This window comes from Sminthopsis crassicaudata, chromosome 2 (genome assembly GCF_048593235.1).
Source record: "Sminthopsis crassicaudata isolate SCR6 chromosome 2, ASM4859323v1, whole genome shotgun sequence".
In the NCBI taxonomy this organism is placed as follows: domain Eukaryota; kingdom Metazoa; phylum Chordata; class Mammalia; order Dasyuromorphia; family Dasyuridae; genus Sminthopsis; species Sminthopsis crassicaudata.
In genome coordinates, this window is record NC_133618.1 from 234,177,962 (window position 1) to 234,196,058 (window position 18,097).

At 42.0% G+C, this 18,097-nt stretch overlaps 1 protein-coding gene across 2 annotated transcripts in view; it reads right to left on the minus strand.

Moving 5' to 3' along the window:
• The window catches only part of KCNB1 (potassium voltage-gated channel subfamily B member 1), a 125,027-nt gene extending 111,003 nt beyond the window's left edge, over positions 1-14,024 (minus strand). The window contains exons 1-2 of one of the 2 annotated variants that reach the window (XM_074288571.1): positions 13,582-14,024; positions 11,148-11,896 (exon numbers count right to left, since the gene is read on the minus strand). In XM_074288571.1, the coding sequence (XP_074144672.1) occupies positions 11,148-11,714 (567 nt within the window). In that variant the 5' untranslated portion in view covers positions 11,715-11,896; positions 13,582-14,024. Of the gene's footprint in view, positions 1-11,147; positions 12,920-13,581 lie in introns of those variants that run through there. The other variant, XM_074288572.1, reaches the window with a different exon arrangement.
• Between the last annotated feature and the right edge of the window lie 4,073 nt (positions 14,025-18,097).

Genomic DNA, 18,097 nt, shown 5'->3' on the forward strand with positions numbered 1-18,097 from the left:
GGATATTAGAGCTCTTGGAACACAGAGTTAATCTTTTCCACCTCTAGGAGATGGTCTTTTTTATTATTTCTATTTCTTCTTCCTACTTTTCCCCTAGGCTGTCTTGCATAGCAGAGAGTTCCCATCACTGCAGGTCTTTAAATAGAGGTTAGATGACCACTTGTCAGGGATAATATAGAGGGAATCCCTGACAAATAGGGGTCTGTAGGATACCCTCTAAGTTCTCTTTCAACTCTAAGATGCTGTGATTCAGTGGGATGTTGCTGGCTTTCCTTTGAAGGCAACGAAAGAGTCAGGACATGAAAGCATAAATAGCCTTCCACAAGAAGTTCCAACAACATTTATTCCACAATCCAGGTAAAGCTAGTAGTCCTTAGGGGCTCTGCCACTGAATTTATTAGCCTTTAGAAAGTTCTCACTATAGGGAACATCTAAGAATAAGAAATTAGTCTCATTAGTGAGGAGAAATGGTTCCTGCCATCACAGGCTTATTAATTAACTATCATTGACTTTGGGCACTGAATCATAGCATTATAGAATCTCAGGTCTGGAAAAGATCTCAGAGGATAAGTAGTCCAATCCATAGACCTGAATGAAGAGGATCTCACCAGACATCTCTAGCAAGTGGTCATTTAGCCTCCAATTGAAGACCTTGGGAGATGAGGAGTTCCTGAACTATTACTGAGGCAGCCTGATTCCCTTTGGGAATCTACCTCTTCTTGGTAGAAAGCTTAAATGTTATTTCTGTAGTCCTGCCCAATCAGTCATCTCCATTGGCACAAATATTACATGCGTTTATAGCAACCAGCCACGAACTCCTCCTTCTACCCCCAATATGTCACTGGCAGCTTCCCTGAATTCTGCATAAATTACCCAAGCTAGGCTTATAGGAGCTAGAACAATCACTTATGACCTTTATTTGACTGAATTTACCATTTTTGAGGTCAGCGGGAACATTCTTTTCACAGAGCAATAAGACAATGAGATGACGTGTTCCCCCTTTCTCTTAATCTATCCATGGGGATTTCTTTTCTTCCTGAAATAAGTAGATTTGAATAATTTTGTTTTTCCCTAAACTAAGCACTCCTGTGGGAAAAGAGGGATAATAGAAAGACTTGCTGAATTAGGGGCTGAAAAGACGTGGGTTCCAATGTTGATTCTAACACTTTCTGTGAAACCTTGGAAAAGCCCCTTTCTCTCTGAGCCTCAGTTTCCCTATCTGAAAAAAATGAGGGGATTGGATTAGATGAATATGTAGGGTTCCTTCCAGCTCTAAAATGCTATGATTCAACTAAATTACCCAGGAGCTCAGTTCTTGGCTTATCCTTTCTGCAGTGTTTGGGTGGGTCATTTACTGGAAGTTGGAGTATTGCCGAGTGAAAAAGCAAGAGATAGGCAATTCTCCATGGTGGTTCAGGAAATAATAATGATAATAGTTATAATAGTATCTAGGAGGCAATGTGCCATCGTGTATAAAGAACCAATCTTGGAATCAGGAAAACATGGGTTCAAGTTCTGTCTTAGACTTATCTTGCTAATTCAGGGTAAGTCGTCAATGTCTCTGTCTCCAAACAATTGTATAATTATAAGTTACAGAACATGTATAACTTATATCAGATTGCTCACTGTTTTGGCCAGATTAAAGATAAGAGAAGAAGGGAGAAAGCTTGGAACACAAAATCTTATAAAATAAATGTTGAAAACTATCTTTACATTTATTTGGAAAAATAAATACCATTAAGAAAAAAAATTATAAGTTACAAAAAGCTTTTCAGCTCCATCAGCGGAGAGAATTTTCACACTAGAATTCTCTTACATTGCTAAAATCAAAGGATCAGATCTCCCTCTCTCCCCCCGCCCAAATTATCATATTTCTATAGTGTTTTAAGGTTTTTTAAAATGCATTTTCCTCAAAACACTTAATGCTGTTTCCTCATGAATTAGGGAGTGGAAATGTTATTAACCTCATTTAACAGATGAAGAAACTAAGCCACATTGAATTTAAATGACTTAGTGCTCAACTGATCCTTAAATATCAGAGCCTGGTTCTGAACTCCACTATGTACTAAAGCTCCCATTTCTATAAAGTCTCAGCAGTTTATAAGCAACTGTCCTTACAACACTCCCATTAGATAGGTAGCCCAGGTATTTTTATCTCATTTCATAAATAAACTCAAGGTCAGAGAGGACAATGAGATTAAAGCCATTAGTTAGAGGGCCAAAAGGATACATATTATGACTAAACTCATCTTAAGAGAGGTGAGGAGAGTGAAAGGTCTGTCTCAAGTTGTTCCTTCTCTGATGGACAGTCTCAACATTCAGCTCTATCTATTCTTTGATCTCTAGTACTCTTGTATTAGTACTCTTGTAGTCCTTTTGTACTCCAAAAACTACTCAGTTGTTTCTTGATCCAGAATTATCTTTTTAAAAAATGTTCTGTGTGGCCTCAGGAGAAATGGATGGAAGCAAAAGGAAGGCAGATTTGGATTTAAATGTGGATGGGATTTTCTAACAATCATGGCTCCCTAACAATGGAATGGGCTGCTTGGCAAGAATTGAGCTATTTGTGACTAGAAGGATACATAAGAGGGCTGGATAACTTCATTGGGGGTGTCATAGAAGGAATTTATGATTCAAGTGGTTGGACAGGACGAGCTGTGATCTTAGTTCAGCTCTTATGTGTTATGATTCTGTAATTCTTACTGCCAATATCCTGTCTGTATGTAGCCAAAGCAAACTTCAAAAGTTTGTTTACATGGAAAAATCATAAATCCACAAATTAAAATTGGATTATGAGTGAATCAAAATACTCACCACATAACTAGATGACTTCAGGCTTCATAAATATACCCTGGGCTGGCTAGTCCTCTCATTTTCTTATATTGCTCCTGCCTGTTGCCATCAGTCATTTTTCTCCTGGCCTAAAGGCCCTAAAGAGAACATAGATCCTTCCCTCTGGAATGGCATCCTCCCATTCCACTCTCCCCTTCATAATGGCTTTGTCACACCCAGTTTCTGGGTCCTGTATTATAGAATCATGGATTTAGAATAGGAAGGGATCTTAGTCCAAATCCCCCTCATTTTACACATGAGGAACTGAGGGCCAGAGAGATTAAGTAACTTCCTGAGGGTCCTATTGTTCATGTTATTTGTTTAAAAATTTATACTATATAGAACAGAAGTTTTTGCAAGGATCAATGCTGAAAAATTACCCATGCATATGTTTTGTCAATAAAAAGCTATAATAAAAAATTTATACTATAACCTAAATCTAATTGGCAATCTATACCAATAATTAAATGGCCCCTGGCACTTCTCTGACATATAACCAGGTTTCCTACCTTGAGGACCATGTCATATCTTTCTCTCTTAACCAAAACGACAGCATGGAACATGCAAACATTAAAAAGCAATATGACCAATAGCCTAGGCTGAGCCTAAATCAGTTCATGATGATTCTTGAGAACTGATTATTAAATTTTCAGTGTGACCCTTAATACATCAGAAATCAGCAAACTGCAAGTCAGGGCTTGATTGACTATTGTGTTAATTGTTTAGATTTAATGGAGAAAATGCTAAGACTGTTTTGTTAATTGTTTAGATTTAATGGAGAAAATGCTGACAATGCTGATTAAACTGAAAAGTATGTCCAGCATTTTCAGAAAGCCAGTTGTTAAATGTTTACCAGCATACCCCTGACTACAACCCACTGGCTATAATCCCCTTTAAAAGCGTACAAAGACCTGTTTTTTTTTCCACAAAGAGGTTTTAGAATGATCAGTGCATTTCATTTAACCCAACTTTTCCCAACCAAACCCTTTCCAACCAGACTTCCCAAAGGAGTCTGATTTATAAGTTAATTGTTTGTTAACATTGTGGATGTTAACTGATCATGATTTGTCTAGAAACATCAGAATGTTGACCTCAAAAGCCAAAGTACGGTTCTAACCTTAAATATCAGTATTTCTGTCTTGGTGTAGTAGAAAGAAACCTGGATTTGGAAACAGAGGATTTAAGGTAAAATCCAGGCTTTCTTCTTTAATATCCATGTGCTCACAAGATAATGAAAATCCAAACTTAAATTTGAAAGCAGATTTTTTCTGACTCCAGGTCCAGCGTCCTCTCCACTGCACTATCTGGTCACGTCAACTAAATGTCTAATGTAGGATTTGACCCAGGCTTTTCTGATTCCAAGTCCAGAGCTCTATCTACTCTTCTGTTGCTTCATATAGTTCACTCCTAATTGAACAAGAAACTACTACGTTCTTAGAAAATGATCATTCAGCTTTCACTTAAAGTGAGGAGGATCCCCCTGTCTCTTAAAGCAGCTCATTTAACTTTTGGATAATAACTATAAGGAAGATTTCCTCCAAATGAAGGTAAATCTATTGCTTCAAATTATATCCATTGCTTCCTAATTCTGCCCTCTGGGTCCAAGCTGCACAATCCCTCTGGCATATGATAGTCCTTCTAATACTTGAAGACACATCACATAAAATGAAAGGCTTGGACTAGATGAATTGTGAGAGTAATCTTATGCCCCCTTCCCATATAATTCTGGCTAAACATTATCAGTTTTTTCATAAAGTGACATGATCGCAAGCAAGGCCCTTCACCATTTGGATCATACTCTTCTGGATGCCCTTTCAGATTATCAATGTGCTCTCCTAAAACATGGTGCTCAGAACTGAATATGCTGAATATGTTGCTGTATAAGGGCAGAATACAAAGGAACTATTGCTTCCCTCACTGTGACTCAGCCATGATTATATATATAGTCAATGGGTTAAATAGCAAGTTAAATGACTTAACCAAGTTCATACAGCTAACAAATAGAAGAACTACATATCAAAGCCAGGTCTCCTAAAGTTATGTATGGTATGCTCTCTCCCCTACCCTACACTGTCCCCCAGCTTCCCATTCCCATAACAAAGAACTATTCAAGCAGTGGACCTTATGCTTGAAAAATGGAAGATTCCAAAGAATTTCAATTCAACAAATGCCCATTGAATTATGTGCCCCATTAAGATCTAGGTTCAAGTCTTACCTCTGATACACCCTGGCCAGGCAATCTCTAGATAGCTCACTGAAACTAGACCTGAGAAAGATGCTGACCTGCCATTGGTAGATGGAAACAAGCATTTATTAAGTACCTATTATGTGCCAGGCACTATGTTAAGCACATTATAAATATGATCTCATCAGGAGCTCCCTATTCCAATAAAATCACAGGTCTAGAATCTATCCCTGCATGCTACATACTAGGGATACAAAAAATAGATATGCCACAAGTCTTGCTCTCGAGGAGCCAAATTCTAATTTATTTTCTAACTATCTAATTGGGAGAAGGAAAAGTACACAAATAATTTTAATATAAAGCAAAACAAGATAAAAACCAGAAATTTTGAGGAATTTAATAAAAGAGAGATCACTTTCATTAGAGTGGGGAGACAAGGAAAAAAAGGAAAGAATCAGCCATAACTATCTGGTAAACTTCTTTCCCAATCTGGATTTGGTTCATGGTATATAACTCATCCATGTCAGAAACTACCTTAGCCACATCCTCTGGTCACAGACTTTGGAAAAACATATAACTTTAGATTTAGGAGGGACTTTAGAGGTAATAATTTAATTGTTATTGAGTTAGGCTCACATTAATGTGTCATATTTATAGAGTTCTTCAAGCTTTATAAATCTCCTAACATCCCTGTGTTTATTCCTAGCTTGCAAATAAGAAAACTGAAATTCAGAGAAGTTCATCGATTTGCTCACAGTTATACAGCCAGCAAGAGGCAGAACCAAGATTGGAACTCTGGTCTCTTGCTTCAAGATTCAGTGAATCTTCCTCACAATGCACTGCTTTTACTACAATTTCTAACTAAAACACAAATCTTAACAAGGGGTTATTGACCAATACACAGAAGGCTAGTATCTGGAATTGGAATCAGAAGAGCCTGGTTTAAATTTCAGCCTTACTGCTCAATAATGGTGTGACAAGTTATTTCCCCTTCCCCCTCCTCTTAGCTTTGTCATCTGTAAGAGGGCTGGACTAAATGGTCTCTCCTCTCCATTCTGACTCCAATTCTATAATCCTCTGTACTTCAAATGACAGAGAACTCACTACCTCCTGAAGCAGTCCATTCCATTAACAGCTGCCTCTAATTGAAGTTTCTTTAACTGAACCAAAGTCCTTTTCCTTGGTTGCCATGAGATTGTTAGCAGCTTCCTGGGAACAGAAGGGTTCTCCACGATACACCTGTTCCCAGGAGTTACATTTGAGTCATCTCCAGATCCACTAAAAGCTAAGAAATTGAAATGCCCCTATTGACATCTTCATAGACAATCCATCACAACTGTTGTCTCTCCCACTTTGAGAGGTTTAGAAACTGGTCATTGAGTTGCCCAGTGATTAAAAGAATAATAGCAGAAGAAAATATTGACAGAGATTAAACTGGATTAGGAATTTGGACCCATAACTCTCAACTAAGAATAGTCTTCCACTGGGCACCTATTTCTTCTTAATTTCCCAGTTCTCGAGAATATCATCTTCTCTCATGAACTGGTCCTATAATGTCTTCGACTAGCATGTGGAGCTTATCTTCTTGAAGGGCTCAACCTAGAGGAGGAGACTACTTCACCATGACACAGTGGGAATAATAATTCATACATTTATTGTGCATCTAAGTCAATGTAGAACATTCTTTACAACACCCAAGTGAGATATGTAATGCAAATATTAATATCCCCATTCTGGAGTTGAGGAAATGACGACTCAGAAAGGTTAAAGGATTTACCCAAAATCAAACTGCCATATTAGAACTGAACTTGGAATTGTTTTAACTTAAAGAAGAATGTGTTTCCCACTGCACTATGCTGAACAAGATCTAGTATTAGGAGAGTAGCTTATTTTTGTCACCAACATATGATAGAATGCAAGCTCTGTAAAAGTCAGGAAATATTTCATTTTTGTCTTTGTAGCACCATACATGGAACAGACTAGGTGTTTGATAAGTGCTTGTGAAGTGATTGGTGGATGAAGGAATGGAGAGGCTACATTGGTGGAGGAGGTATCCACAGAAACTAAAAATAATAATTTTTTGAAGAATAATAATATTCATTGGTCTCTATAAAGGTTTCAGCTGATCTCTAGGAAAATTGAATATCTGAGTGGATCCCCAGTGTAAGGCGATTTCTTGTAGCCAGCCTCTTCCTGGTATAATCCACAGATACTGACTCATTTTTCTGCCGTCTTTGAACAACATTCCATCCATGTGATTTCTGTCCATTATCTCTTTTTTCCAGAAGAAATGACTGAATAATCTACTAGTCTCCAACTAGTAAGACAGAATCTAGAGGTAGATCTCAAAATGTAATTTGTCATTTAACCATGTCAGCTGCCATTGTCTTCCCTCTCAATGCCACCATACTTTTTTGTATTTCCAGCATTTAGTACAGTGCTTGGCACATAGTTGATATTGAATCAATGTTTATTGATTGAAAATGTTTATTGATTACTTATTGTATCTAATTGTTTCATTTTACAGAGGAGAAATTTGAAGCTCAAATAAGGAAATATAATGTGCTCAAGATGATAGAACTATTTAATGACTGAAATTGCTATGAAACCCAGGAGTCCTGATTCCAGTATAATGCTAAAGACTTCAACTACATCCCATGAAAAGAAAAGGCAACATAGATCCCAGAGGGAATGAGGAGCCATTCCTATTGGTTCAAAAGATGGCCCAAAATAGGTTCTGGAGCTATAGTATAAACACTAACATGCTCCCATTACTGGAGGGATTGGTAAGTCCCAGGAATAAGTAGATATAAGAGCCAAAATAAGAATTACAGAAGCAGGAGGGAAATGGTAAATAAAATTATAACAAATATTTCAAAGAATAGCAAAAAGATGTGCAAATATATTCATAGACCACAGGAAATAAAACACAAAACTGCTCCATTACAAGAGGTAATAGGAATTAGAGATGTGATGAAAGAGAGAAGATTTGTCAAACATTCCTCCCCTTTCTTTCTATTTTTGCTTCTATTTTATGGGAAAGGAGTTCAGAATGGGCTACTTCCATAATAATTGTGTCAGACAACAAGAGGACTGAATTGGCAGTGGCTAAGGATAGTGAAATTGGGGAGAAAACCAGACAACCATGGGGATAGAACCCAAGTAACCTAGTATCTCATGTTCTGCAAGGAGGACAGGAAGAGAGCAATTAGTGAAATATTACCTGTTATTTTTAGCAGCTCTTTGATAACAGGTCAAATACTTTGAAGATGTGAGACACCGAAAAATTGGCAAACACAGCATCATTATCCTGAAGACAACGGCAGTCAGTAAAGCAGCAGTGAATAATGACAGTAGGAATCTGCCTTGACACTGCTTAAGGACCAGCCTGAGATTGGCAAGGAAACACCTTGAGGACCCTAATTGCTGCTGACTGATCACAGAATTTTAGAGCTAAAAGAGACCTTATAGAACTGAGTTCAATCCCTGCTTTTTATATAGGAAGAAACTATTATCTGAGGAGAGGCAGTAGATTGTACAAGGTCACACAGGAGGATGGCAGAAGGGGTTGGGGCCATTTCCTTAAAATGGGAAGAAAGATGAAATTATTATGTTGGACTGAAGAGGCTGAGAAAGCATGCAGGAAAATAGACATCTTTATAGTGAGAACCATCATGACATACAGAAAAGAGCACTAGACTGTGTGTCAGAAAATATAAGTTCTTGTATCTATTCTACCACTAGCTTATATGTGTGTATGTAAAATATGTCTTTAAACAAGACCTGTCTCCTCTCTGAACAGTTTTCTCATCTATAAAATGGGGAAGTTGAACTAAATGATCACTGAAGTCTTTTCCAACTTGTCCTTCTTACATTTCTATGATTCCCAAAGATTCTTCATATATTAGGAAGATGCTTCTGACCAGTGAGTTGAAATTACATCTGGAACATTCTTCAAAATAACCTTGAGGTAGGTGGTGTGAGTATTATTGTCTTCATTCTACAGATGAGGAAATCCAGGCTCAGAGAGATGAACTGACTTGATGACAACCATACAGTGGTGTCAAAATATTTGGTTGCCTTGTTAATGATTTCCAGCAGTATTGGATCCTGGACACTCAAGGTAACTCCCCTCCTTTTCCTTCTTGCTTCAGGATGGCCCTGGTATCAGATATTTGTTATTATTCTAAACTTTGAAAAGAATAAATTGGAATGGCCTATCAGAATTTTTAGAATTAAACTTCCTATATGACTCTTAGGATGAGAGGGCAGATCAGGCTAAATGAATATTGGTCAAAGTTACTGGGGAAATTTATCCTGGGAAAAAGAAAATTTATGATATACATCATAGCTATTTTTATATATTTGAAGATCTTTCACATGGGAGATGGATTAGACTCATTCTGCTTGACTAAAGAGGGCAGAATTAGGCTTGATGTCAGGGAAAAAACTTCCTGTTGACTTATCAGACTACTCCAAAAGTAGACTGGACTTTCTTGGGAAGTAGTAGTACTATCCCTTCCCTTCCCTTTCCTCTCCCCCTCATCCCCCACTGAAGACCTTTATGTTTTTGCTCAGCCTATCAATATTTGGTAGCAGGGACTCCTGTTCAGGCATAGTCTCTGAGGCCTCTTCCAACTCTGAGATTCTGTGGTTCTCCAAAAAGTAAGATCTTGCTGTAATAGTGGCTACTTACAAACTCCAAACAACATTGGCTCAGTGGGACTGACCCTACTGGTGGAAATCATCAGCAGTTGTCACCTCTAATGGATTTGGCAGCAAGGGGGTTTCTGCTTCAGTTCATCTCCATGATAACAAAATATCCCGGATCCCCTTCTCTGGTCATCCATGAACAGTTTCAGCTGCTCAACAAAAGGGTAGAACCTGGCCTAATATCAGAAAGAAAGCTTAGCTTCATCAGAGCCATTTCCCTCTCAATGGCACAAGGCTAGTCTCTTGTTTTCTCCCACCATGCAGTTTCCCAGATTTTACACTAAATTTCTGAAATCTTCACATACTGGATTAGAGAATGAAGGATAGAGAGGTAGGAAGAAAAGAGAATTGGGATAGAGATGGATGGGAGAGAGAGAGGGAGAAAGGGAGGGAGGGAAGAAGAGAGGAAGAGAGAGATGAAGGGAGAGAGGGAGAGAAAGAGAGGGAGGAGAGAGAGAGAGATGGAGGGAGAGTGAGAAAGAAAGGGAGGGAGGGAGGGAAGGAAGGAGAGAGAGCACCGAGGGGGTGGGGATTCCCCTATCTGGTGGGTCAACCCAGGAACAGCCTTAACATCCTCCTTCTTCCAGACTAACCCTGGCTAGAGTAAATTCCACAACAGAAATTTATCAGGAATGAAGATAACCAGTTCTCTCCCAGGAACACATAGAGGTCACAAGAGGATTAACCCAAGATGCCTCCAGTAAACCCAAGTGCTCAACAACCTCTGACAGATGCTGACCCTAACCAAGATAGGAAGATACCTCTCCTCTCCCCTCTCTCATTCTGAGAATGAAAAGCACAAAATGATAAGAAATTTAGAGATTTATTGGCAAGTCAGAATCTAAAGGGAACCCTCTACCTCATACCTTGAAATAGTAAGATAAATCCATTGAGCCGAAGTAAGCACCTTACTGGAGGCTTTTTAGGCATGAACTTCCCAAGACCTGCTACTGGATTATGGTCACAGCCAAAGAAACAAAGGGGGCAGTGCATAAGAGCAAGAAATGAAAATAAGAACTAACCCTAAGGTGGGCTACTGCTTCTTTGGAGCAAGAAATCCCAAGGGAGTAAACCATTTTAGACAGTGCTTCACTCCTCACCCTACTTCCTTTACTTTTCTCAGTAAGTTTTAGGAAAGAACATTCTTTTTCAGCTCGGACTTAGAAAGCCAATGTGATGGCTGATATGGGGGAGTGGGGAGAAGCCTTACCACCTACTAGTGGGTGATTGAGAAAAAGCTCAGCCTCGAAAAGGATGAGGCTGTTGTTTCTGCTGCCCATTCCCACCTGCTTCTCAAGTAACAGTGTCGCTTCTCACGACCATGAAGTTTCTCAAGAGAGTCTCTGAGACTGCTCTCCTCTCCTTTTGGTCAAGGCTTTTCCCCCAGGAAGAGAGACTCCACTTAGCCCAGGCTTACCTTAGCAGCTACAGAGGAGTTGGGCTTCTCCAGCAGGTCCCATAACTTCTTCCTCTTCTCAGCACAGCATGTGTTGTCGAACTCCTCTCCCTCTCGCTCCCGCAGAGTCTCTGCCTCCCTCTTCAGCTCCTCATTCATTTGCTCTTTTTTCTGGTGGTACCTTGCCTGACAGCAAGACTCCAGGTATATTTCATCGATGCCCCAGTAGTCCAGCTCTTGGCTGAAGGAGAGCGCACACATCTCTTCCATCATGTGCAGCTTGCCAGTGCGGTAGAAGTTCAGAATGGACGTGAAGGCTCCCGGGTGACGGTCGAAGAAGTATTCATTGCCGTCCAGGCTGTAATCATCGCAGACGTCCATGAGCGAGTCGTGAGTGTTACAGTCTCTAAGTCGACCCAGCCGTGTGCGGGGCAGGCGGTCCAGAGTCCGCCACAGGACCTCGTGGGCCAGTCCCCCGACGTTCAGTTTGACTCGACGGGAACATGCCTTGCTCCGGATGATCTCCATAGGGTCCGGCGGCAGGGAGGTGGTGGAACGGGAGCCATGCTTCGTCATGCCCGACGGCATCGCGGGTTCGGCCGCCGCCACTCGCCCTCCCTCCCGCCCCCCCTTGACCCAAGTAAATAGATCAATAAGTCCGACCCGCGACTGGGAGGGGGGCTGGGAGAGCTGGAGCCAGCCCCCTGGAGGGAGGTCTTTGTCAGCGGTGGCTCCTCCTCATGAGTCCCCCTTCACCTCCATCCCGACAGCTGCAAGACAGGAACAGGGATCGAATTCATTGCGCCTGGGCAGGGGCGGCCTGAACCCCCAGCCCAGCCAGAGACGCCCCCTCCCTCCCTCCCACAGTCTGTAGGTCCCGGGGCCGCTCTGTCCACCCAGTCAGCAGCAAGCCTGAGCCTCAGGGCTAAGAGGCTCTGGGCTGAAGGCGGAGCGACCAGAGCGCTGTCCCTCCTGTTAGTGCTGAAGCCCGCCTCCTTCCTTCTATCCCTATCGAGAGCTGAGGGGGAGGGGAGATTGAGGCGGTACGCTCAGCCTCTAGTCGGTGGCCCGGATCCCGAAGAAGAGGGGGTGGAGGAGGTTCGAGTAAGTGCCCCAGAACTCGGAAAGAAACCCTTCGGCTCTGGGCAAAGCAGCAGATTCAGCTCAGGGGCGCTGTCCGCCCCGTCGAAGTGCTGAACCTAATGACTGGGGGCTTCCATCAGAGCCTGAGAAAAGCGTCAGGGGCCTGTAAAAGGAAAAACTTTGTGTGTGTGTGTTTTAAATAGTTTCAATTTTTGCTCCAATAAATACTATATGATAAGAGAGTAGATTGCTTTGGGGCTTTCCTCCCTCCCTTTCTCATTCGTCTAGAGATAAAGCGGGGACAGTAAGCGAGAAGAAACTAAACGGGGCCTGTGGGTGCACGGAGTATTCGAACAGCTGGTTTGTTAGGTCTCCGGGCCCCACATTTTCCTCGAAGGGAACACGCCCCACAGCCCCCGAGACCCCTAAAGTCTCTAACTCTCGCACCTTTCCCATCCTCAATGACCTCTAAACTCTGGGGGCGCAGCCCCAGCCCAAGAGTGACCTGGCCAGAGGGCAATGAGAGTCAGAAGATCTTGGACCTCTGATGTCTAGTTACAGACGCACAGACACACAGACAAACACACAGACACATCGGGGTGGGAGAGAGGGAGCAGGAGTCCTCCCAGGCCAGCCTCGTTTCCCTTCCTTTTTCTTTCCCTCCCACCTCCGCGGATCACTCCTCCTCCTCTTTTTCCCTCCTGCAGATGCTTTTTATAACTCTGGTTCTGCGCGTTTCCCCGAGCTTGGGGGGGGGGGGGGGGACGGGAGGTGGAGGGAGAGGAAGGCGGGGAATTGGGCTGTATTTTCTGATCTTTCAAATGTTTTTCTCCTCCTCTCCGTCCTCTTTCTTCCCGCGCACCCTGGGGAAGGGGAAGACTCTCTGACCCCGACTGTCTCGACCCATCCATGCCCCGAGCTCCCAGCTGTTTGGGAATGGTGGTGTTCCCCTCCCCCCGCCCCAGGCTCCCGCAGGTTTCCTCCTTTCCTTCTCCCTCCCTCCCCCTCAATCGCCCTCCACATCCAGAGCAGAGCTCGAGACTCGGGTTAATCAGCGAGTCAGCTCCTCCCTGTCCCCCTCCCCTTGTCCCCCAGTCCCTGGTCAGTGTTCGGGAGCCGCGGCCCGGGAGGCTGCGCTGGACTGGGAACGGAGATAGGATAGAAGGAAAGCGTCCACACACACACACACACACATACACACACACACACACACACACACACACACACACACACACACACACACACACACAATCCGCCCCCCACCCTGCCGCCCGGCAGCGTCCTGGCTTCCAGCAGAAATCTCCCCCCACCACCCACCACCCTGCCACCACCCGCCTTTCATCCTTTGCTCAGCCTCGGCTCGGCTCCCTACCTCTTCAGCGGCAGCCTCCGGTCGCCAGGGCCCTGGCATAGCCCCTGCCGGCCCCCCGCGCTGGTGGGAGCCGGTCGGGCGGAGCTCGCCCCCAGCCCGGGGGCCAGGGCTGTGCCAGGCCTCTCTCCCTTCGCTGGGCAGCGGCTCGCTGCTTTCCCCTCCGCCCAATCCCGGCTGCAAACGCGTCTTTAATCTTCGGTATTCGAGTCTGGGTCTGGTGAGTGTGTGACCGCTGGAGTGGATGTGGATGTGTGTGTGTCTGCTTGTGTGTGTAGCTGTAAGAGGAAATGCAATTGAGGGGGAAAGGCAAGAGGAGAAACGAAGCTGCAGGCTTGCTGGGGGCACTCAATCCGGGCTGCTCGACTTCCTCTCTCGGCTTTCCTCCTGCCACCTCTTCGCGGAGATCAACAAGTCTGGTCTGAGCCTCGGCTATTGCCTGCAATTCTGTCCCGCACTTGTTTGGAAAAGCCTGGGAAGTTGAGCAGGCAAGAGAGGCCGAATAGCGCCACCTCCAGGATGGAAGAGAGATCGAGGGCCGCATTAACTCTTGCCTGGCCGTATGGAAAGGAGAGCGCATGGTGGTTTTTCTGCAGGGATGGGGGTGGGGGGAAGATGCTCAGTTCCATTCACAGAAATCACAGAATGGGGGAGATGAAAAGGATGTTGTAGGTTGTTCCGTGTGATTTTGTCACTTCCTAGATGCAGAGAGGATCGTTTGTGAGGGGATGTAACTTGCCCGTAAGTAGCCCAGATGAGACTCCAGCCCCATCACCAGACTCCCAAGTGAAGCGCTTTCCACTACACTGTGCCCTCAACTGTGCTAACCTACTGGTTGCTCCTTCTCCAAAGCTGCTCTGAGAAATATAATAACAGGCCAACGAAGCAGTCAGACCCCTAGTCCCGCATTCAGACAGGACGGCCTGAACCAGCCCTACGTTTTGTCCCCCCCCTCTCTTTTCCTTACTTAATACATCAGGTAAACAGAACGATTCACTGTCTTCCAAACATGTCAAAGAGCTTCCTCTCTCTGGCCTTTGGTCGAGGCCCCCTCTTATATAACTGAAATGCTTTGCCTGCCCACCCCAGCTTGCTGAACTTCCAGCACCCTGTAAGGGCCTGGCTCCAGTGCCGTCTGCTGTGCCCAGCCTTCTCTCATCAGTCTGTCTCCTTCACCCCAGGCCCCAAACTAGAAGTGATTCCTCTCTGTGTGCTCTCAGATAGTTCGAATCTTTTCCTCTATAAAATAATGGGGGAAAAGATGATTTCAAATGTCCCTTCTAGATCTGACATTTTATATTCTACATCGTAAGGACCTTGCAATTCTGGTGTTTACCAGCAAAACAAACCAAGTTTTTAAAAGTATTCTCACTAATGAGGCCATTATCAAAGGTCAGACACTTAGCATCACAAAATGAAAAGTTCTTTCTTAGTCACAACCTGTAGAGCTCATTCTAGTCCGTTTTATCACTTTAATGTACATGGGGAAACGTTTTATCCTTTTGTGCCACATTTATCTCTAAAGTTAATATAAGGTTTACATACAGATAATAAATGCTTTCTTAGATGATGTGAATCAATTCAATCAATTCAGTATCATGAAAGCTCTAGATATTCTACAAAGAAGCACACGTAGGCTTAATGAAAGGAAAAAACTTCTTAACCATAAAAGCTTTCTAGAAGTAGAATCAGTTGATTTTAGGAAGTAGTGAGTTTCCTGCCACTGGAGGTAAAGACCTAACAAGTAGAGATTTGATGGATACCTATCAAGGATGTTGTAGAGAGTATTTCTGTTCAGGCTGAACTGTCCTTTAAGATCTCTTTCAGCTCTGAAATTCTATGATTCCATATTTTCACCTGTTCACTTTTCCCCTTAAGCTTTGTCCAAAAGTTTAAACAACCTGGGACATTGTCTTAGGGCACTGAAGTTAAACTCAAAATAGAGAGCTCCTTAATCTATATATAAGGATCTTTATGGGCCATGTATTGACTTATTTTAAAAAGATAATGTTTTATTGTATTTTTATTTATTTGGTTAAATATTTCCTAATTGTATTTTAATCTGGTTCAGGCAGCACCTGAGAGTGTTGTCTGCATGGGGTCCATGGACTGTCCATTTAACAACTCTGCCTAAGAGTCTCTTGGACTAAGGAAAATATCTGACCACATCCTCTTCTGGATTTCAAGGCTAGGCAAATGGTTTGGGATTTCTGTCTGGTTTGTCAGTTCATCTAAGCTTAGAGAGCTGAGAAACATCATTTCCCTAAACATAAACCTTTAAATGCCGCAGAGGCAAATGGATTTTGTTTTTAATCTCTTAATATGCAAGCATGTTTCCCAGCTTGAAAACACCCTTCCCAAAGTCTATAACAGCACTATTATGTTCTGACTGTGAGGAAAGCAATGAGACCCGTGGAAGACCAGTGCTGAAACTATATTAGCTATTTTCATTCACATCTTGTGTACAGATTTGCATTTTTAAACTATATTTAATTTCTTGGCATGAATATATACAATTTGAAAATACTGTAAATTTCTTCTATCAAATGATGTTGGACAACATGATTTCTAAAGTCCCAGCCAGCTCTAGACAACCTCTTGTATACTGAGATTTCTTCTAGATTTCATTACATTTGTGCTTTGTTCTAAGGTCCCTTCCAGTTTTAAGACTTTATATTATAAGGTCCTTCATGTGTCTGACATTTTATGTGCTGTGGGTCCTTTCTGATTTTTTAATAATCTACATTCTCTGTTTTAAGGTCTTTTCTGGCTTTTAACTTGTATGATCCAAAGGTATTACCAGCTTTGATAGTCTACATTCTAAGTTCCCTAAGAGGTCTATCAATCCTTGGTTCTATTTCTTGAAGACAAGAAGTATACATATTGCTATACCCTTAGCAAAGTTTAGTATAGAATCAGTGCTTAATAAATATTTGTGGAATTGGTTGAATTCAGTCAAACAAAAAGTTATTTGGGGAATGCCTGAAGCAAAAATAAAACATTATTTATCATATACAAGTGACTCCTCCCCATCCTCCTGGGCATGCCTTGCCAGTCCTTCCACAGTGCCTCCCCAACCCAGTCCAGTTCATCCTAGTTCATGGTTCAGTGCCCAGCCTGATGGAACAGTTTAATAGCCCCCAGGGCAATGATGTTGTGGATCCTTAATTCCCTTGGGGCACTCAGAGGCAAGATAATGTGGTTTTTAGAGATGTTTACAAACTGGCTAATGGCTGCCCCTGGCCAGAGGAACCAACACAAAAAAGAAATGGTTTAGGGGCAATAACCCAGAGCCCCGAATGTTAATAAATGTGCCATTAATTTTGACTGAAATGAAATTCCATTCTGTGGCTTTGGAATGTTCCCTGCCAATAGGTTTGTTGCTTTTTAATGTTCAATATTTAATTATGTTACCTTCAATTACCAATGAGCCAAATAATAGCAACAATGGCTCATGTTTATTGAAGATCATTTCACAAACATTATTAAGCACCTACTATGCACAACTCCCTTTGTAAATTGCTATGAATGCAAAGTTGAAAAATGACACAGCCCCCTGCTCTTTATGAGGTTATATTTAACTTTGAATTTGGAGTGCAAAACACACAAATACACACACACACACACATATATGTATGTAAAATATGATGAAAGTAAAGAAGAAGGAAAATTGAAGGTGAAAAAAATCACTTTCATCTGGGGAGTCAGGAAAGATTTCACATAGGATATGATATCTGAGATGACTGAAAGAAGCAGAGATAATGAGGAAGTGCTGCATTCAAGGTCTGGGATCAACCTCTGTGACTGCAAAAAGACTGAAGAGAGGGCAATAGACTAAAAGAAGACTATAAATGTAGCTGAGAGCCAAATTGTGTAGGGCCTAGAATGCCAGAATAAACAGTTTGGCTTTCATTCTATAGGAAGCACAAGTGTGTGCACATAGTGTGGCATGTTTACTTAAACACAACTTAATGTATAAAAAAATGAGATTTTGTTTCTTTTGTATTTTTAAAATAAAGTTTAGTTGCTAATTCTTCAATTATGTTTAAATTTTTATTTCTTTAGATTGTTTGAAATAAAAATAATGTCCCTTATGAAGAAAATAAGCATTTATAAAATGCCTGCTATGTGCCTGACACTGTACTAAGCACTTTACAAACATTATCTCATTCATAACAACCCTATAAGGCAGATATTTATTATTGTCTCCATTTTTATAGGTGAGAAAACTAAAAAAGTAGGGGTCAAGTGAATTTTTCATATAGCTAGAAAATTTTTGAGGGTAGATTTGAACTTAAGTCTTCCTAATTCCATCCATACTTACCATTTTATCCACTGTGCTCTCTTGCTGCCTTTAGGTGCTTATGATTAAACACTCAAGTAATGTTGACCTTAAAAATTATTACAAATTTAAACATTTTTATTTAAAGTTTTGGGTTCCAATTCTCTCCTCTCCCTACTTATCTCCCTTCTCCCCCATCTCAAGATGGTAAGTTATCAGATATAGATTACACATGTG